This window comes from Brassica napus, chromosome C4, assembly GCF_020379485.1.
Source record: "Brassica napus cultivar Da-Ae chromosome C4, Da-Ae, whole genome shotgun sequence".
In the NCBI taxonomy this organism is placed as follows: Eukaryota; Viridiplantae; Streptophyta; class Magnoliopsida; order Brassicales; family Brassicaceae; genus Brassica; species Brassica napus.
Window position 1 is genome coordinate 10,792,978 of NC_063447.1, and position 21,140 is coordinate 10,814,117.

General features: G+C 40.2%; 4 protein-coding genes and 2 pseudogenes across 4 annotated transcripts; 2 read left to right on the forward strand and 4 right to left on the reverse strand.

The window, feature by feature from the left end:
* The first annotated feature begins 3,598 nt into the window (after positions 1 to 3,598).
* LOC106396208 (chlorophyll a-b binding protein 1, chloroplastic-like) lies at positions 3,599 to 15,442 on the forward strand. The gene is made up of 2 exons (XM_022700423.2): positions 3,599 to 4,279; positions 14,436 to 15,442. The coding sequence occupies exons 1-2, from the start codon at positions 3,614 to 3,616 to the stop codon at positions 15,318 to 15,320; spliced, it is 1,551 nt and encodes a 516-aa protein (XP_022556144.2). The 5' UTR covers positions 3,599 to 3,613; the 3' UTR covers positions 15,321 to 15,442.
* LOC106396210 (60S ribosomal protein L18a-2) lies at positions 9,764 to 10,854 on the forward strand. Its single transcript, XM_013836545.3, has 4 exons — positions 9,764 to 9,893; positions 10,005 to 10,120; positions 10,207 to 10,270; positions 10,370 to 10,854. Exons 1-4 carry the CDS (start codon positions 9,879 to 9,881, stop codon positions 10,709 to 10,711), a joined length of 537 nt encoding a protein of 178 aa, XP_013691999.1. The 5' UTR covers positions 9,764 to 9,878; the 3' UTR covers positions 10,712 to 10,854.
* On the reverse strand, positions 10,964 to 12,742 carry LOC106396211 (eukaryotic translation initiation factor 1A). The gene has a single exon (XM_013836546.3). The coding sequence runs from the start codon at positions 11,553 to 11,555 to the stop codon at positions 11,109 to 11,111; it is 447 nt and encodes a 148-aa protein (XP_013692000.1). The 5' UTR covers positions 11,556 to 12,742; the 3' UTR covers positions 10,964 to 11,108.
* Positions 12,985 to 14,080, reverse strand: LOC106396209 (chlorophyll a-b binding protein 1, chloroplastic). The gene has a single exon (XM_013836544.3). It carries the CDS (start codon positions 13,896 to 13,898, stop codon positions 13,098 to 13,100), a length of 801 nt encoding a protein of 266 aa, XP_013691998.1. The 5' UTR covers positions 13,899 to 14,080; the 3' UTR covers positions 12,985 to 13,097.
* Positions 15,192 to 21,071, reverse strand: LOC106396202 (annotated as a pseudogene).
* On the reverse strand, positions 15,361 to 18,386 carry LOC111198407 (annotated as a pseudogene).
* Positions 21,072 to 21,140: the final 69 nt, after the last annotated feature.

Here is a 21,140-nt window from a genome sequence, read left to right on the forward strand (position 1 = left end):
AGTTTTTCTCTTATCTTTGGATCTCCCATATGCAAAAATGAACTCCAATGGTCTTCTTCTCATCTTAATAAACAAGAATGTTGGTGGCTTCATATTGATACAACATTTTAAGAAGCATTTTAACCCTTCTTCCAACTCATAACAATAATTATGATTAGTGTCTATAACAATAATACTTAAGAGATGGAAACAAACAATAGTAACTAGTCAAAGCATATCACATTTTTTATAAATTTGTGTTGAAAAACTTAGTCAAATTTAGTAAAACTAAGGGAGAAAACATATTTTGAAAATATGAGTTTTACATATCTTGAAGTTACTTAATACTCTTAAAAATACAAGTTATTCAAAAACAAGCGTAGAAGACTTCTGTTACTTCCACGGAAGTCTTCTCGGATCAGCTAGAAACTTTAATAAACATGAATATTGGTTACCTCATAAATATCACGAATTAAGTTATAAATTTCATTCAGTAACTAAAATATTGATTAATAGACGTGAATTAACAAGAAAATGTTAAAAATTATTTATAGTGTTAGAGAAAATGAAAGTTTATTAAACATTGACGCAGACGACTTCCACGGAGGTCGTCTGGCAGACTTCTAGGAAGTCGTTCATTTAGGTTAGTTTTGCAATTGATTTTTAACCTAGACGACTTACATGGAAGTCGTCCATCTTTGTTTGTTAAAAAATAATTTGAGACGACTTCCATGTAAGTCGTCTAGAGAAAACGGGTTAGTTTTGCATTTGACCGGATTGTGTCACAAATTTGACTTTTCCTGGACGACTTCCATATAGAAAATTAAAAAAAAATCAATATTTTGTTATACCTAGACGACTTACATGGAAGTCGTCTCAGGTTAGTTTTGCAATTGAAAAATAAAACAAAAAAAATTATTTTTTTCTAGACGACTTACACGGAAGTCGTCCGTCCGACGACTTACATAGAAGTCGTCCAAGATAAGCAAGGTTTGACCAGAATCTCGGAATAAAATCATGGACGACTTCAATGTAAGTCGTCGGACGGACGACTTTCGTGTAAGTCGTCTAGAAAAAAATAATTTTTTTGTTTTATTTTTCAATTGCAAAACCAACCTGAGACGACTTCCATGTAAGTCGTCTAGGTATAACAAAATATTGATTTTTTAATTTTCTACTGGACGACTTACACGGAAGTCGTCCAGGAAAAGTCAAATTTTTGACACAATCCGGTCAAATGCAAAACTAACCCGTTTTCTCTAGACGACTTACATGGAAGTCGTCTCGAATTTTTTTTTAACATACAAAATGGACGACTTCCATGTAAGTCGTCTAAAAAGCACATTTAAAAGTCAATTGCAAAACTAACTTCTGCATTGACCAGAAGACTTCCATGTAAGTCGTCTGGACGAAAAACTGATTTCATAGTTTCAACCAGTGAGATAACTTGTTTATCACACATAAGTCTTTTCCAAGCACCCAGAATCTCAAACAAAAGTGACCCACCACTTGCCGTGCTAGATATGGGTGGGCACTTTACCTGATATCCGAAGCCGCACCCGAACCCAATCCGAAAAACCCGAACCGAAATCCGAACCGAAGTAGCAAAATATCCGAACGGGTATTGAATTAGGAGAGATTGGATATCCGAACCCGAACGGATAATATCCAAACCCGATGGATATCCGAACCCGAACGGATAATATCCGAACCCGATGGATATCCGAAGATAACCGAATATATGTATAATTAACCATATATTTCTAGTTTACATCTCTCATTTTATATAAAATATTTATATTGATACTACACATACTTTAAGCTCATATGATATACATAGAATTACGGAGAAAATGATTTGCTACTCACTTAAAATGCATGTCAAACTTTTTATTTCAAGAATTAACAAAAAGTTACATCCAAAATTTAAAAAAAATAACCAAATTAATGTCTTTTCTAGTTTCAAAATGTTATGTCCAAATCTATTAACCATTCAATCTATTAAAAATAAAAAAAAATAGTTAAGTGAAAGTTATATTTTTAAATACAAGAAATTTGAGAAATGAAAAATTTAATTTTTTTTTTTTCAAAATCTAAATATCCCAACCCGACCCGAAGTACATAAATACCCGAACGGGTTCTATACCTCTATACTAAAAATCCGAAATACCCTATCCGAACCCGAACGGGTACCCGAACGCCCACCCCTAGTGCTAGATTAATGTACTCAACCATATAGATAAGTTAATTGCAAATTTATAATCTTCCAAATTGAAAAGTTAATATACTTTCATATAATTTTTGTGTACCAGTTTTCAAGTATATGTAATGTTTTTTGGATTTTTCTAATACTGCGTAAACCAACCTCTATTAAGTTTTATCTTTATTGATTAGGTATACAAAGATCTATATAATTAATTAGTTTGTAGAATAACAAATATTAGTGAACTATTTAAATGACTGAATAACACCAGAATTTTAAATTCATAAACATGATTTACAAAACCTATGTCCGCTGTCACTAAAATATACTAGTGCATAAACATAAACCATAGATTGAACAACAATATACTACAATTGTTCATTGATTACCTACCATCACTTAAGTTATAAGCATGGTTTAAGAAACATTGATTGCATGGTTGATGTGTTTCTTTAACCATTGGTTTTCATTCATTTCGTAACTGTTACTTACCAGCAGCATTTGCGAAGTTTTAATTGTTTTAGATCAGTGGTAGATTCTGAGATACAGCAATGGGGAGAAATCTATTAAATCTCTCAAAAATGAAAAAAATCATATACCAATTACATGATTTAAAAAAACAAATAGACAACTAATTGGCAGTTGTAAAATGGATCTCTCACAACATAGTGATAAATTTTCATATGAGAAATCTTCTTCATTCTCTTTTCTTTTCTAACTTATTTTATTTAATTTTATTAATGAGAATTTTTTTAAGAGTTTTTCACTGATGATGCTCTCGTTTTGATGTTAAAATAAAGAACATCGATAGATCACCGGTCACATCTAATATACCTATTATGTTTATAACCAACTTCAAAATATTGCAATTCATTTTCAATTCTGAGAAAATTGTGAGCATCACTCAAAAATTGATACTCTAGGCGCCCAAACAATGTCTTTTGAGAGGCCAAACAGCTTTTGAATTAAGCATTTCATCCGGTATCTAAGAGCAAAAATCAGTAAATATTAAAAATTTATAACCAAGAAAGTTCTAAAAGTTATTTTATCAACTGCGATATATGTTTATTTAAAATCACGTGAAAATCAAGCAACAGTGAACAGACAATTCAAAATGTTTCAGCCCCTTGTGAGTCTCAATAAGAACACAAAAAAAAAACAGAGCTGAGAGGACATTCTGAATTCTTCTTGTCACAATACTATTGCACGCAGCTTGAATCATATTTCCCCAAAACCCCTTAGAAAATTCTGCAAAACCCAGCAGACAAAAGAAAGAACACCAAGAAAGACAAAAAGTCAGACAAGACAAAGCAAAACCCTCTTTGTCCAAACGAACCAACCCTTTCCATATAAACACAAACCCATCAAACATACCACAACCCATCCAAAATAAGAAAGCTTGAAGAATCGTTTACAAAAACAAAGAAAACAATGATTTCCTCTGCTTCCATGTTTGCTTCTCTCGCACCATATATAGCTTCCGCATTACTTCTCTTCCTCCTCCTCGAACAACTCTCCTACCTTATCAAAAAACGTAACCTCCCTGGCCCTCTCTTCGTCCCTCCGCTCATCGGCAACGCCGTCGCTCTGGTCCGTGACCCCACTTCCTTCTGGTACAAGCAATCCTCAACCGCGGGAAACTCTCCTGGCCTTTCAGCCAACTACCTCGTCGGGAGATTCATCCTCTACATCAGAGACACAGAGCTCTCCCACCAAGTCTTCTCCAACGTTCGTCCCGATGCCTTCCACCTCGTCGGACATCCCTTCGGCAAGAAGCTCTTCGGTGATCACAACCTCATCTACATGTTCGGCGAGGATCATAAGTCCGTTCGCCGCCAGCTTGCTCCCAACTTCACACCTAAAGCACTCTCAACCTACACTGCTCTACAGCAACTAGTTATCCTCCGTCATCTACGCCGGTGGGAGGAATCTTTCTCCGGCGGCGGAACTCGTCCCGTGGTTCTACGAAACCTCGTCCGTGAACTCAACCTAGAAACTTCTCAGACAGTTTTTGTCGGACCGTACCTTGACAAAGAAGCAAGAGACAGGTTCCGTAAAGATTACAATCTCTTCAACCTCGGATCCATGGCTCTTCCGGTAGACCTCCCGGGGTTCGCGTTCGGCGAAGCTCGCCGCGCGGTGACGAGGCTGGCGGAGACGCTCGCCGTCTGCGCGGGGAAGTCAAAAGCGAGGATGGCGGCAGGGGAGGAGCCGACGTGTCTGATAGACTTCTGGATGCAAGCGATCGTCGCGGAGGTAAACGCCAGCAATCCTCCGCCGCCGCACTCCGGCGACGAGGAGATCGGCGGTTTCCTCTTCGACTTTCTCTTCGCCGCGCAGGACGCGTCCACGTCATCGCTTCTCTGGGCGGTGGCTCTGCTAGACTCGGAGCCGGAGGTGCTGAGGAGAGTGAGAGAGGAAGTCGCGAGGATATGGTCGCACGAGTCCGACGCGTTGATAACCGTCGAACAGCTCGCGGAGATGAAGTACACGCGCGCCGTCGCGCGTGAGGTCGTTAGATTCCGTCCCCCGGCAACGATGGTCCCACACGTCGCCGCTGAAGACTTCCCTCTCACGGAATCGTACACTGTCCCGAAAGGTACCATCGTCTTTCCCTCGGTTTACGACTCCTCGTTCCAAGGGTTTACTGAACCGGACCGGTTCGATCCGGATAGGTTTAGCGAGACCAGGAAGGAGGATCAGGTGTTTAAACGAAACTTCTTGGCGTTCGGGTGGGGTCCGCACCAGTGCGTGGGGCAGCGTTATGCGTTGAACCACCTCGTGCTCTTCATCGCGATGTTCTCGTCGCTGTTGGATTTCGAGAGGGTGAGATCGGACGGGTGCGATGAGATTGTTTATTGCCCCACGATATCGCCTAAAGACGGGTGCACGGTGTTCTTGTCTCGCCGCGTCGCAGCGTATCCAGACCTTTCGTTGAATTGATTTTGAATATTATGTTTTCCTATTCTTTTGTGTGGTCAAAGTCAAGAGTGTGATTTTATCATTGTTTTGTTTGCGATGGGTCTCTCGAAGTGAGAGGTCTTCAAGTGTTTATTGAATTTCACAGGAGGTGTCATTGTTTGTCATATCTTCAAGATTAATTAATCTGTTTTATCATGTTTCATTTGTTTTGGTATAACTTCCAAAGTTCATTTTTGTGTCTTCATCGGATGCTCTCGAATGGATTATAACTTCCATAGTTCACATTTTGGATTTTTATATTGGAAAAACACAAGGCCCGTGACTTAGGTGCAACCCCTCTTCTAAAAATCTGCCGCCTAGGCGGCCGTCTTGGCGCTACGCATCACTTTTCCGTCCCGAATTATGCCAAATCGGTTAAAAAAATCGGATATCCGATTTTCTCTGCCTAGACTGCCTAATCTATTTTTTTATTATTTTTTATTATTTTAAATAATATTTTTATTTATTTATTTGATCTAAAATTTTATAAATATCATTTATATTCATAATTTTGATGAAAATTACACTATATTAAGTTTATATATTCTATTTGTGTGTTTTATACAATCTTAAACATGAAAATGTATTAATGTTATACAAAATTAAAGATTAATATGTTTTATAACATAGTAAACAATCTAAAAATTCTGCCCCGCATAATTTCCGATTAATCCCCGATTTTCTCTTTAGGCGCTAGGCCCAACCCGACCGCCCGACTAGCGCCTAGCGCGTTCCCGAACAGGGAGTGCAAATAGTATATATCCCGTGTGTAGAAACCCGTTAAAAAAAAAAGAGAATGGTCGAGTATCATTGTGGTGGTCGAGTTGCGGGTGATAAGGATCGATCGAGAAGTTTTGAAGTACGAGGTGGGCGAAGAAGTGAGCGTGAGTAAACTATGAGTCGAATAAGTTGCTCGACCATAGTTAGAAGATGTCCTAGATTGATGAGACGGACGTTTTGGAAGCACAACATTTTTGGAAGCACGACGGTTTAGAAGCTCGACGTTTGGGAAGAATGACGTTTCTTCAGCACGAAGTTTTCCGCGAAACTTCGTTTCAGCGGAATATTATTTCGAAGACATTGAAAGCATGACGAGAATTAAGCACGACGGGATCAAAGCACGACGGAAAAACCCGAAATTGGGCAAAAACCTTAATTTCGGTATTATGGAATTCTTCGAAGAAGCCGGAGGCTCGGAAAATATTTTTACAGGATATCAGAATTCATTTGGACTCTATTAAAAATATTTAGAGCATCAGAACGGGAGCGGAAAAATATTTGGGATTGATCACGGGTCAAAAATTTGCCGATAGGGTCAAAAATCGCGTAAACCGACCAAGAAGCTCGAGGTGGCTTGATCTAAGGGATCAGGACGTGGTGGCAACCATCTAAGAAGCTGAGTGTCTACAAAAGCTCGAGGTGTCACCATGCATAGAAGCAGCACATGCAGCTTGACATGTAGAAGCACGAGGTGTCGTCGTATCTGCAACCGAAGCATGCTGATAGACACGCAGGGGAGCCGTGTGTCGCGACGCATGAACTCCAGCCATGCAGCAAGCCATCTGGACGTGTAGGTGTCCTCCTGCATGTGTCCGAGACATGTATGAAGACATGTGTGCGCCCGTGTGTCGCCGCGCATGCGACCGGAAGCATGCGGGCTGACACACAGTCCCCGGTGTGGCTCGATATTACTGGCCGAAGGTTTTTATAAATACCCAACCCTCCCTTCAGTTTCAGACATCCATCACACACCAAAATCACTCATAAAACGTGGCTAGAGAGAGAAAGTGAAAGAAAGTGGTCGATTTTAAAGTATGGTCGATTCTGAAGACCGGTACTCCACCGAGAAGGCCAGTTCCGTCCAATCGATGATTCTCTACGATTGTGAGGCGGAAGCTCTGTCCAAATCAATCTATCCACGCCAGTCAGATTCTTCTAAGGTCAAGTGGAGGTACTGTCCAGAGTTAGTTCAGTTCCACAGGTTAAGATCAGTCGAAGTTCTGCTCGATACTCCGCCGGGAAGTCCGAAGAACTGTCCAGAAGCTAAAGGAGGTTCTGTCTGAATCCAGATCAGTCCGTCCAGACTTGTTAGTGTCTTCATGATGAAGCCAAGGTTATGTTCAAGTCGAGATCAGTCCAGTCCAGTCAAGACGTTCATCTTGGGTTTTGGCCAAGTCCTCTCCGATCAACCAGTTGCTTCTCGCCTAGAACACTGTGAGTTGGCTTGTTTGAATTCCACTTGGAATTTAGGGTAGTTTTGTGAGTTGGCTTGTTTGAATTCCACTTGGAATTTAGGGTAGTTTTGTGAGTTGGTTTGTTTGAGTTCCACTTGGAACTTAGGGAAGATCGAGTATTCATATAGAGTAGAATGCTCACACTGTTGCATGATAGAATCTTTAGGGTTATTTATTAAACCGAACTCAGTTTAGCACGGGCTAAACTGAGATGAATGGAATTAAGACTGAGATAATAACCTGACTAGGACTAGGATGCATCATGATTTATATTCTTGTGTGTCGATATGGTTGAGTGCATGTTCCCGTTATCTTTAAAGATAGTGTCGTAGCAGGAGGTCAAACTATCTGGATAACAGCTTGATTGAGTAGATTGCTTGAGTAGATTTAATTAAATGTTTGCTCATTTAATTAATCTTGTTGATTGAGGTTAATCATCTCTTGGTAAAGGAGTGACTAACTGGTTAAGTTGTTTAGTGATGATATTGTTGTTAGTGTTGTAGAGTTAGAGTGTGATGCCATATAGCTTGTGTGTACCCCACCTTGCTAGGCATGTTTAGAGGTTGATTAGTGTTTCCTCGACCTCGTACCCAGCGGGTTCAAGGAAACCCTTTATTCGCTTTGGTGTGGATCGTCCGTCGGTTATGTTGTTGTTTGATTGTTGGCCGGTGGGTCGACCTATGCTTAGGATGGTTCGGGGGTGTTACACCGTGCTTCGCACTGACATTGTTTTATGTATGTATATATGAGATATAATATATATCTTTAATTTATAATGAAAATAAATTTTATTTTGAGACTAAACAAAAATAATATCACCACGTTTCTATTAAATTATAAACAAAAAAAGAAGAAGACCAACCTGATGATCGGATTAAGTCTTGATCTAGACAATAGCCATCTTCTATGAATCTCGTTCTCTAAACCATTACCATCATAAGAAGTAAAACATATTCCAATAAATGGTTAATTGATTTAGTCCATTTTGAATTGACCTAATTTGTGTACGTAACCTTTTTAATCATGCAGTAAGTAGCTTTTGCCAATATCTAAAAAGCAAAGAAAAGAAAAAAGCTATAAGAAAATTAGAAGAAGAAAAATTATGATGCAATAAAATTTACATAAAAAAAAATATGATTTCACCAGGAAGAGTTTAACCCTTCATCTGCCAATTTTGATGTGCGCTTGTCTGCCACTAGTTATCCATACCAAAAAAGCAAAATTATTTTTCTCTGTTCAATTTTTTTTTCGAAGACCATTACTGTATCACCGTTCGGTACGAAACTATGTTGATGTGAATCTAGGATTTACTCTTGGCAGACCACTACAAAAAAAAAAAAATTTGATCTATTTGTCTAGAAATTGCAATTCATCAAACTCTCTGAGAGAGTCAGTGAAACTTTTGCAAAGAACTTATGAATTTATGTGTGAGTAGAGATGAATTTAAATGCATTGTAAAGATTCTTTTGAAAAACATTTAACGAATTTAGATATGTGAGATGATGATGGGAGTAGTGGGAGAAATATTAGGGGTTTCTTTTCAAAATATACATAGAAATCAGTTAGTACACGAAACTCTTCTTTTTTTGTATTTACTTTTTTTTTAAATTAAAATTATATAATAGATGCCGTATGTCAGTATTTGATTCGTGAGGCGACTTGCGCTTTATTATATAAGGGATATCCAGTTTTGATTCAGAGGATGAGCAAACAACATCCAGTCTTGGGATACATCCAGGCATGCACATGGTTTTTGAACGTTTTACTTCATACAACAAGAATCATGTGAATTATTTGAACATAAGTAAACATCTTAAAAATTTTGATTTGACCTTTTCTGAATACAAATAAGAGGGAAAACGAGTATACATAATTACATTGAAAAAGTGAAAGAAAAAAAAACGGAAATAGAGATTCACATTTGATATGATATGCTAAACTTTTAACCTTGTCTTCTACCAACAAACAAAGTCTACACCCATCCAAATGTTACAGCCTAATTAACACACAATGAATTGTTTTACCTGTATGGCTGACTATATGATCAATTGGTAGGCGAGACCTCAAAAAGTGTTAAAAACATTTTTCGAGGGGTTGAAACTTCATTTGAAACAAAAATCACAGGCTCACAGCTATATGGGAAGTTTGAGTTTGGACTTTGCGGCGACTAGTTTATCAAGTAGTTGGGTAATACGTGATTTGGTTACCACCTGACATTAGTCTGGAAAATGTAACACTAAATATGTTCAAACTAAGATTGACCGGATTCAATTGTGTTTTTAGTTGATATAAATCACAAAAAAAAAGCCAGGAATTGTTAAAAAAAAAAATAATAACCAAACTCTGGATAGGGGTTTAAGACAACTTATTTTTTAGCGGCCCATTGGGCTTTATGATTTAAATTTGTCCATTAGGGTTTCTGCACAGGCTCATTTATAAACAACCAAGAACCCTAAACTCCTTCCTGTTTTCCAACCGCACCTGCCTCCCTCGAGACGAAAATGGGTGCCTTCAGGGTAAGCTCTCTCTCTTTGATTCCTTCCCTCTCTCATACGTCTCCATTGTCACTGTAATCAAGTTTAATGCTTAATAGAATCTGATCTCGGCTTATGTCTTTTCCTTGGCAGTTTCACCAGTACCAGGTTGTCGGAAGAGCTCTCCCGACAGAGAAGGATGTTCAACCCAAGATTTACCGGATGAAGCTCTGGGCCACCAACGAGGTTCGCGCCAAGTCCAAGTTCTGGTTAGTAAAATGACTCAACCTCTCTTTCTTGATTCTTTAATTTTCGTCTTAGTCTCTTAACTATAAATCTTGAAAATCTTGAATAGGTACTTCTTGAGGAAGCTCAAGAAGGTCAAGAAGAGTAATGGTCAGATGCTCGCCATCAACGAGGTTCGTACTTTGCTGGACGATCTTAGTCATGTTAGGTTTATCATTGTGTTAGAGGTTATGTATTTTGCTGAGTTAGATGATGTTGGGTTTGGTTTGTAGATCTTTGAGAAGAACCCGACAACTATCAAGAACTTTGGAATCTGGCTGAGGTACCAGAGCAGGACTGGGTACCACAACATGTACAAGGAGTTCCGTGACACCACCTTGAACGGTGCCGTTGAGCAGATGTACACCGAGATGGCGTCCCGACACCGTGTGAGGTTCCCTTGCATCCAGATCATCAAGACTGCGACTGTTCCGGCCAAGCTTTGCAAGAGGGAGAGCACCAAACAGTTTCACAATAGCAAGATCAAGTTCCCATTGGTGTTCCGTAAGGTGAGACCACCAACCAGGAAGCTCAAGACCACCTACAAGGCCTCTAAGCCCAACTTGTTTATGTAATGAAGTTGTCCTATCTGCTGCTTTTGCTTCTTTCTCGGATATTTTTGTGTACTTTAGGCCTATCAATGGAACTAAACTCGACGTTCTTTGGATTTTGTGGTTTTTATTACTTCATGCTTATGAAAAACACCTTTTGTTTCTTATTTTATATGTTCTCCTTTATGATTACTTAACTCAGTATTGGATCACGAATATTTAAGAATAAAACATAGGAGAGACATTACATAGCGATTGATTTATATTCAACCAATAGCTAACACAATTAAAAACTATCCAAATAAAGAATGAGAATATTTTATAAACTGACAAAAATCTGAGAGAAGACATCAATCAAGTTTGAGAGACTTATTAGTAAGAAGAATAAAGTAAAAAATAAATAAAAATACATGTAAAGCTTTTAGAGCCTATCAATCTCATCATCACCAAACTCAAAATAGTCCCGACCACAATCAACGTCATCCTCCTCATCAAACACACCAGCAACCCCTTCGTTAAGACGAAGGTCACGAGGAAGCTCATCACAACTCTTGAGAAAACGAGCTTCATCTGGAGTATACTTGTGAATGACATCAGCTTTGCTGTCGTTGTCCATATCCATCCTGAGTCCGACAAGAATGATGTCACCAGCGCTAATCCAAACCTTCTTGTGCATCTTACCTCTGATGTGACACATCCTCGTGATTCCGTCTATGCACTTGGCTTCGCACCGTCCGTTGCCGCACATACGGAGGACTAGAGCGTATTCTTGACCGTCTTCTTTGAATATGATCTCTCGTTTATCGTCGTCTGCTTCTTTTTTACCTCTCTTAATGTTCTTTCCTCCTTTTCCTTTGTTCTTCGGCATGATTTAAAAGCCTAAAGTGTAAATTAAGAGCTGAGCTTAGATATGAACTTGCTGCTCTCTTCTCGCTTGTTCTCTCTTTCTGTCTTTATTGTTCTTAGATTATTTTGGAGGACGTCTTCCTTATATAGCCACATGCTTTGTAGTAACTACAATGTAGTTTCCTTTTCACTTGAAATCAACTTTTTCCATTTTTTCTTGTCTTTGCCGACTCTTTTTGCTCAGTTTCCTTTTATCTTCTTATAGAAAACAAGAAACTAGGTCAGAGAGACTTTAAGCCCATCTTGTTTCACTACAGAATTATATGAAACGATTATCTATAGATTGATTTGATTTTCTTGACCTAAAAAGTAAAAAGAGATTAATTGGCTTGATCCTTTTTCTAGTGAATTTAGATTTTCCGTCTAGCGTAAAGCTTGCGAAGCAAGCAATATCAAATCTTTGTCGAAATCAAGTTGGTTTTCATAGACATAATGCCGACTCAATTATCGTAATTAAACTGGTTTTGTGACGTCTACGCACAACCGGTTTATTCCTAGCAAATTACACAAAACCATCTTTTCAATTATTAATTAGAAAAAATCATCCTCAGTTCTTGTTTTTTTTCTTCCATGAAACACACCACATACATAATAGTTACACTCATCTTAACATAGTCGGACGTTTCATGTGGTCTCTCCAAGCCATCCAAAATCTTTTTTTTTTTTTTTTTTGGTTAACCAGGAAGGGTTCGGGTCTTCGGCCTTAATCCCTTCCTAGGCCCGGGGCCGGCCTGCGCTGATACCGATAACATGGCGTAAAGCACCCCTCCCCATGGGAATCGAACTAGGGATGCAATGGAACCTACTCCAAGCACTAAACCACTAGCCCAATGCACCTTGGGTAAGCCATCCAAAATCTTGGAATGGCTAAACATGAAAATTGAGACTAGCTATGGGAATGTTAAAAAGAAACTAATCAGAACTAACCTCAAAAATATATGGTAGATTCCGCTATCATAATATATTGTACAATAATAACACTCCGTACTGAATAAGACCGTAAGAGACAGGATCAAAGTTTTGCAAGTCTCTCAAGTTATGAGTATAGTCACCTTGGACTGTTGGACCTATACATGTCCTTTAGGAATGTAAAACAAGAACTCGAAACATTCACATCACCATAAGTCCTAAAATGCTTTCAAGACTCAAAACCACACTACGAAAGCTAAGTCTTTTGATATTTCGAAGACAATACACCCAAATAAAGTTGACCCGCCGGGAAGTTTGTTGATTGTTCCGTTTAGATCTACTTCCTTGTCGGAAATACGAAATATATCATCTGTATGTAGATGTTCTGCTTAAAATTAGTTGAAGACATCTCTTTCCGTGGAACCGAACTATTTTGTGTGAACCCCTAATTTGATGTAAGCAATATTAATCTGGCACACTAGTTGATCCATCAATATCATCAAATTTATAATAAATATTTCATAACATTTTAAGTTTTTATATCACATTCAAGATTTAACAAACCGGATACACACAACACGATCACAAATTAAACTCACTTTCCGGGGACGAAGTTGGTGGCGAAGGCCCATGCGTTGTTGTTGACTGGATCAGCCAAATGGTCAGCGAGATTCTCCAACGGTCCCTTTCCGGTGACAATGGCCTGAACGAAGAATCCAAACATGGAGAACATAGCCAACCTTCCGTTCTTGATCTCCTTCACCTTCAACTCCGCGAACGCTTCTGGGTCAGCAGCGAGGCCCAACGGGTCGAAGCTACCCCCTGGGTATAACAAGTCCTCCGCTTCTCCCAATGGTCCGTCTCCAGCGACTCTGTAACCCTCAACAGCCCCCATGAGGATCACTTGAGTGGCCCAAATGGCTAAGATGCTCTGAGCGTGGACCAAGCTCGGGTTGCCCAAATAGTCGAGCCCACCTTCGCTGAAGATCTGTGAACCGGCCTTGAACCAAACCGCTTCTCCGAACTTCACTCCGTTACGGGCCAAGAGTTCAGGAAAAACGCAGCCTAGGGCTCCGAGCATGGCCCATCTGCAGTGGATAACTTCTAGCTCACGGTTTCTTGCGAAGGTCTCGGGGTCAGCGGATAGACCAGCGGTGTCCCATCCGTAGTCGCCTGGGAACTCTCCGGTGAGGTAGCTCGGGGGCTCTCCGGAGAATGGACCCAAGTACTTAACCCTGTCGGATCCGTACCATGGGCTGCCAGATGGGCCGGCTGGTTTGGTGGTTTTGCGCATGGTGACTCGGCCGGTTCCAAAGACTTCAGAGGCTGCGGGAGCAAGCTTCACGGCCTTTCCGGCCAAAGCGGGAGAGGATAGAGCCATTGTAGAGGCGGCCATTGCTGTTAGAGTGTGGTGCAAGTTAAAGTTTTTAGATAACTTGTAATGAATTGGATGGTTTTGTTACGGTGAGGTTGCCATGTATTTATAATCTGAAAGCTAATGAATACAGAATCATTTTGCTTATCTCGTGATATCAGTATCTTGATATCTATTGGTTGGAGTTTAGATTTTTCTTGTCTCGCTGAGCTTGCATTGGCTGGTCCGGTCCCCATTAGATATCTCGTAGAGTCTGAGCAATATTAGAGTAACCATTGATAATCTGCCACGTGTAAATCTGACGTAATTCTATCCGTTTGAAACGTATCAGCATCAAAAGGTGCTTCAAACAAAATATCATTATGTGTGGCCATTAACTCAAAGCTGCTATTGTACATATCACAAGTGTCATTCATTGCAACTAAAGAATCTAGCAAAAGCTGGTGGCGACACATAGGACAACTAATAGACCAATCCAAAATCTCATAGGCCAATAAGAAAACAGATACGGATACTTCACAGATAACAAACCTTACTCGTAACACACCTATAAAACAGATCTATATCCCGACCATTCTCAATCACTCTCACCGGTCACAAAAAAAAAAACATAAAAACAAAAAAAGAAGAAGAAAAGTTCTAATGGCTGCCTCAACCATGGCTCTGTCCTCCCTCGCCTTAGCCGGAAAGGCTGTGAAGCTCTCACCAGGAGCCTCCGAAGTGTTTGGAACCGCCCGTGTCACCATGCGCAAAACCGTCAAACCCACCGGTCCATCAGGCAGCCCATGGTACGGATCCGACAGGGTTAAGTACTTGGGTCCATTCTCCGGCGAGCCCCCAAGCTACCTCACCGGAGAGTTCCCCGGTGACTACGGATGGGACACCGCTGGTCTATCCGCTGACCCGGAGACCTTTGCAAGAAACCGTGAGCTAGAAGTTATCCACTGCAGATGGGCCATGCTTGGAGCCCTAGGATGCGTTTTCCCTGAGCTATTGGCTCGTAACGGAGTGAAGTTCGGAGAGGCTGTTTGGTTCAAGGCCGGTTCGCAGATCTTCAGCGAAGGAGGGCTCGACTACTTGGGCAACCCGAGCTTGGTCCACGCTCAGAGCATCTTAGCCATTTGGGCTACTCAGGTGATCCTCATGGGAGCTGTTGAGGGTTACAGAGTCGCTGGAGACGGACCATTGGGAGAAGCAGAGGACTTGTTATACCCAGGTGGTAGCTTCGACCCATTGGGCCTCGCTGCTGACCCAGAAGCGTTCGCGGAGTTGAAGGTGAAGGAGATCAAGAACGGAAGGTTGGCTATGTTCTCCATGTTTGGATTCTTCGTTCAGGCAATCGTTACCGGAAAGGGACCGTTGGAGAATCTCGCTGACCATTTGGCTGATCCAGTCAACAACAACGCATGGGCTTTCGCCACCAACTTCGTCCCCGGAAAGTGAGCGAGTTGAAGCTTAGCAAGAGAAAGAGAGTTCGTTTGTGATGTTTCTTTTAAGTAAATTTGTGAAATTTCCATTGTCGTACCATTGTATTATTTATCAGACATTGAACCTCTTTTTCTCAACTCTGTTGGCGTTTTAACAAAAGACTCTTAATGAATGATCTGTTCTTATACAAAACATCACGCAATTGCACATGATCATGATGTATGTATGTTCTGTTTTGTGTGACAATATGTAGCAATACAGCCGAAAAAAAGGCAAATGAAACTTATATAATAACAAAACTCATGGCAAAATTACAACAGAAAAATGAAAGAAAAGGGTTGAACAAAAGTAGTCCTATGATGCTTCGCTTTCACCATTTCTGAAACTTCTCTGGTTCTAATCAGCCCAAAGGTGCTTCACTTGGTAAGCTTCAAAAATGACTTGAATTCCGAAAACAAATCGTTATTGTCGATATGAGATGTGTGTTGTAACTATTTAGCAAGTTTGACACAGAAGATTCATGTTTCCACATGTTTATAGTCCTGTAAATAAAAGTGGTTCTACTGTGTTACTCAACCGCTGTTTCTCTTCCTAAGCGAGCATTCCAATATCAACAATGGGTACAATGGACTTACATGTTTAGTGTGGGATCCGGAGAAGAATGAGAGCAGTTAAATATAAACAGAATGAAATGGCAGCTCCAGCGAGGACATTGTGGAGCAGCCTCTTGTCATTTTTGTGGGTATGAAAACAGACTTTAACGTATTGGTCATCTCGAAAAGCCGGTGAGACACCTGGAGTAAAAATAAATCATGACTAATTTGTATAATGTAGAGTTGATAAAGGCTGTTTTCCTTCTACATAGATTCTACTTTTGCTTTACAAAGACATAGATGGCCGTGGTGAGCATGAAGTTGAGCATTGGGTACTCTGGAATGATAGATAATAACCACTTAGGCTGTCCATTAGGCACATTAGATCTGGTATCACATGCAATTTTTTTGTTAAATTTTCATTTGTAATTCTTTGAGACAAATGGTTTCTTGCCTACTTATTTGGGAGAAAGCACACAGTTTTTTGCTGACCTTAACCAGATGTGAAACTGAGAAATATAGGTCTCCAGAGTAATCTTGCCGAGCCACCTAGGAAGATCATGACAGTTGTGTCTTATTATAGATGCGTTTATAATCAATACTAAGCTTAGTTGAAATGGATTGAGAAACATACGCAAATAGTGTCAGGGAGAAATTTCGCTCTGTTGGGTGGAATTTCGCAGACAGATGTACACACTGGAACAACAGAATCAAAGCTAAAGTCAAAATCAAGAGATGTGTCAAGATTTGACGTTTTGAGTGACAGAAGGGTTTAGATACTAACGTTATTGGAATCCACGATGTGTAGGGATGATATTTGTTGTATGTGACCTTGTCAAGCTTGTAGATGTATTCGTACCACAGGTAACCAACCTGAAAAATAATAACATAATCAAACACATAAGATCTATAACTAAGAGAAAAGCCAAACTCACCAATGAGGAAATTCCAATTATGCTCGTCTTGATAGACATCTTTCTTTTGGCATCACATTCCTCCAGTGATGGTGGGTGTCATGAGAAGTTGTACGCTGACCCAGTAAGAATGTTAGAGGACTCCAGAAGATCTCAAAAACTCCAGGAATCTCCCACATCAGGATGACAACAAGGAAGCATGAAGCAATCTTCACAGCCATTACTGATGGTATTTCGTTATACCGACTGAAGATACCAAGGGCTCCATACACCATTAGAGTGAACAGAGTGTGCATCGGACAGATGTAGTATAGCATATAATCATTATTGAGAATAATGCAGCTAAATGCCACAAATAAGTTAAGACGCCACATCATCTGGAAGTAGTAAGAGATTTCATGAGCATATTGAGTCTTCAAAAGAACCATATGATTTACAGAAACATATATTATGGTAAACTGATTAACTATAGAAATTGAAACTGACGATATGACCTGAGTGAATCATGCTAGGGAGAAATCCTTTCTGATGTAGTAATAGGAGAAGTTCCCAAAACCAGTCATCCAGGCATACGCAGCGATGAAGACCCTAATGGCATTATATATCTCAGACGCAGCAAAGTAGACAGTAGAGAAAGATGAAAAGGTCTCTGTTGTAATTCTGCAAAATGTAAAATCTCAGATGTTAATTTCCTACCTCTGAATGATATAAAGATATAATGTTACACTATATTACACATCTCTAGCACATATATTGTTTCAGAGCTTTGATATGCGGTTGAAACTGAGAAAGGGAAATTAAGAGGTGACACCTTTTACGACTCACCAAGATCGCAAATATAAAACTAAAAAATAATAGCCCCGAACTCAGCCCTGTGAGATAGTAATACAGTCATGAAGATGATGATCAGCATGGCCATGAAACCAATATGATAATTAAGGAACTTACATGGCTCTCAAGGTTGCTCGATTATCAATCAAGAAAGAGTCCTCCAGCGTCAGAAACCTGCAAGTAGACAAACGTAAATCGTTTCAAGAACACTCCACTCCAAAGAACAGACAATTTCTTTTTTTCCTATAACTAACTAACGAGGTTGGTTTTGATAGGAGAGTTATAGAACTTGGTAGAGACGGATCTTGGAAGACCACCACCTCCTTCAAGTAAAACTGCTACTTTCTCATCCTTGTTTTTCAACTCACCAAGTTCAACCAAATTATTATCTGAATGACTGCAAGTAAGATGCAAAGATATTAAAACACAAAGCAAGTTAGATACTTCCCAAGAGAGCTGCCGTATAACAAACTAACACCAATTTAAATCATAAAATAATTCCCAAAAGTACATACACTTTAGAATGCAAGGAAGATCTCTTGTACTCTAGAAACTCTGAGTATATCCATGCTATGAAGACAGGGATGACTCCGAGCAGAAACGAAACCTGCATTCAAGAAAAAATACGAGAAGATCTATAGTGTGCAATCATTTTACGATTGAGGCTAAAGAGAAAATAGAATGAACTTGGAAAGCTACTACTAGCATTCTTAAGATATCAAACTAAATTTCCTTAGCAAACTGATCCACATTTGTAAATTCAATCACGATACGCATAAATAATGAAATTAAGAATACACTGAAGCATGAGACACCACCAACCGTAGAAGAAGAAGAAGAAGCTATTTGCTTCAAGTATGGAGAAAATGGCGGGTGCTACGTCGGTTTACTTATTAAAATAACAGAAAAAACAAATGATTATCGATGGAAAAAAAAAGAAACTACTGCTACTAACCGGCTAGTTTGTAGACTAATAAAATTATTTTTCACTTATTTTTCAACAAGTACACATTATATAAGAAACTACTTTTAAAAAAAAAATGTAAAAAACATGAAAAAGATATTATGAGTAGAAATTAGCTGAATCACATTAAAAAAAAACAGTAAAAAGTTGATATACCAATCATCACAGTTGTATGATTGCCAACCACTTACAGAGTCATAAGTTAGTACTTATGAGTTATGACATCTGCAACCACCTCTTCGTCCCCACGTTATAAGTATCAAATGCAAATGAAGCATATTGATTCATGCTCTCTTGAGTCTTGAGCGACCTACAACACTTTGCACCACTTTCATCGTCAGAAGACACAACTTAACTCACAACTTTAACATCCTCAGACACTCGCAGCTGAAGGGACTAACCAAAACTCAAACTCCCACTGGAAAAATCACACCTTCCCTTCTTCATCTCCTCTACCAACAAACCCAACAACGACCCAGCATCCTCCCTGCCACACTGTAAACAATCGCTTCCGGCATTAAACTCCATCATCTCACCATCCATCTCAATCCAGCTACATCCCGGTGTCTTAACAACGCCTCTGTCTCTCATCAACGCCCTCACCTTCGCAGATTCATCCCACATCTTCATATCAGCATACACCTTCGAAGATATAACATAATTCCCTGCGTTTTTAGCCTCCTCCATCTCTATCAACATCTTCATAACTTTCCCTCCAACCACCACATCTTTTCTCTTCTGACACGCTCCAAGAACCGCTCCCAACATGATCTCGTCTGGCTTCCCAGGAAACTTCTCCATGAACTCCCACGCCTCGTTTAACATCCCCGCACGAGCCAAAAGATCGATAACGTTTGTGTAGTGCTCGATCTTCGGGACCAACCCGAACGAAGAACTCATCTCATGGAAATACCTACGGCCCTGATCGACCAAACCCGCGTGAACACAAGCAGAGAGCACTCCCACGAATGTAACATCACTTGGAGGAGCTGACATTTGACTAAACAGTAAAAGAGCTTCTTGAGCGTGTCCATGATGCGCGTATGTAGATATCATAGCGTTCCAAGTGGCTTCGGTTTTCACCGGCATGGATTCAAATACTCTAAGAGCGTCCTCTATGCTTCCGCATTTTCCATACATATCAACTAGTCCTGTGGCCACATAGATGTTATGTTGCAAGCCTGTCTCCGAAGCGTATGACTCAATCCGTTTGCCTAACTCAAAAGCTCCAACAGAACCACAAGCAGACAGTACAGTAGACAATGTGACAGCGTCAGGGGAAACTCTAGAATCTTCCATCTCACGGAACAGCTTAATAGCTTCCATTGACCTCCCGTTTTGCGAGTACCTGGGATGGAATCCATTAAAAAGTTTCAATCTTTATATGAATATAGTTTCAAACATGAGACTTACACAGTAATCATAGCATTCCAAGCAACACGGTCCTTGCTAACCATTTGATTGAAAACCCTTCTCGCCGAGTCCAATTCCCCGCATTTGCCATACATACTGATCAACTTAGGCCCAAGAAACGCGTTTAACCCGATCTTCTTCCTGATAGCTATATCCTCCAGCAATCTACCAGTTTTCAAATCACCCAAATGTGCACAAGCACCCAACACACTCACCAACGTCCTCTCATCTGGTTCAACTCCTTCCTCCTCCATCCTCCTAAACAAACCCACCGCGTCTTCCGCCTTGCCCGCCAGAGAATACCCAGCAATCATCGAGTTCCACGACACCATATCCTTCTCAGTAATTTCATCGAACACCTTCCGTGCATACTCCACAAAACCGCATTTCGCATACATAGTGATCAACGAATGATTTACATGATCGTCTCTTTCCAATCCGACTTTGAACAGCGAGGAATGAACAGATCTACCAACCCTAATCTCCGGGAGATTCCCGCACGCGACGAAAACGAAATTGTACGTGAAATTATCGGGCCTTAACCCGGAAACCTTCATCCGGCGATACAGCGACAGAGCTCCCACGTGATCGTGCCACGTGTTGGTTAGCCCTCGGATCATGAAATTGAAGGAGTAGTGGTTTGGTTCCTCCGTCGCGGAGAAGAGGAGAGAGGCGTGAGTGAAGTCGCCGAGCTCGACGGCTTTGGGAATCAGGAAATTGGGTTTGTCGACGGAGTTGAGTAACATCTGGGCTTGGATCTCTCGGAGTTGGTTCACGGAGACGCATTTTTTCAGCCGGAGAAGAAAGTCGTGCTTCCTCAGGTTGTTTAGGTTTGAGTGATGGGAATTGGCGGGAAATGGAGAACGCTAGTTTCTTCGGTTTGAGCATTTGCAAAGCTCAGAAGAGGAACCCACGTGCGAAAACTGAGTTTAGAATGTTAAGTGGGTTGGATTCGGATCCAGATTCGGGTTTGGGTACAGATACGGTCCATTAATAGCACGCGAACTATATGGTTAAACTTGATAACACATGTTATATAACTAACATAAAAACTATATTTTTGTTGCCGAAATGATAGACCACACGTTGAATCCGGCAAACTAGTATTAAAAACCAACTG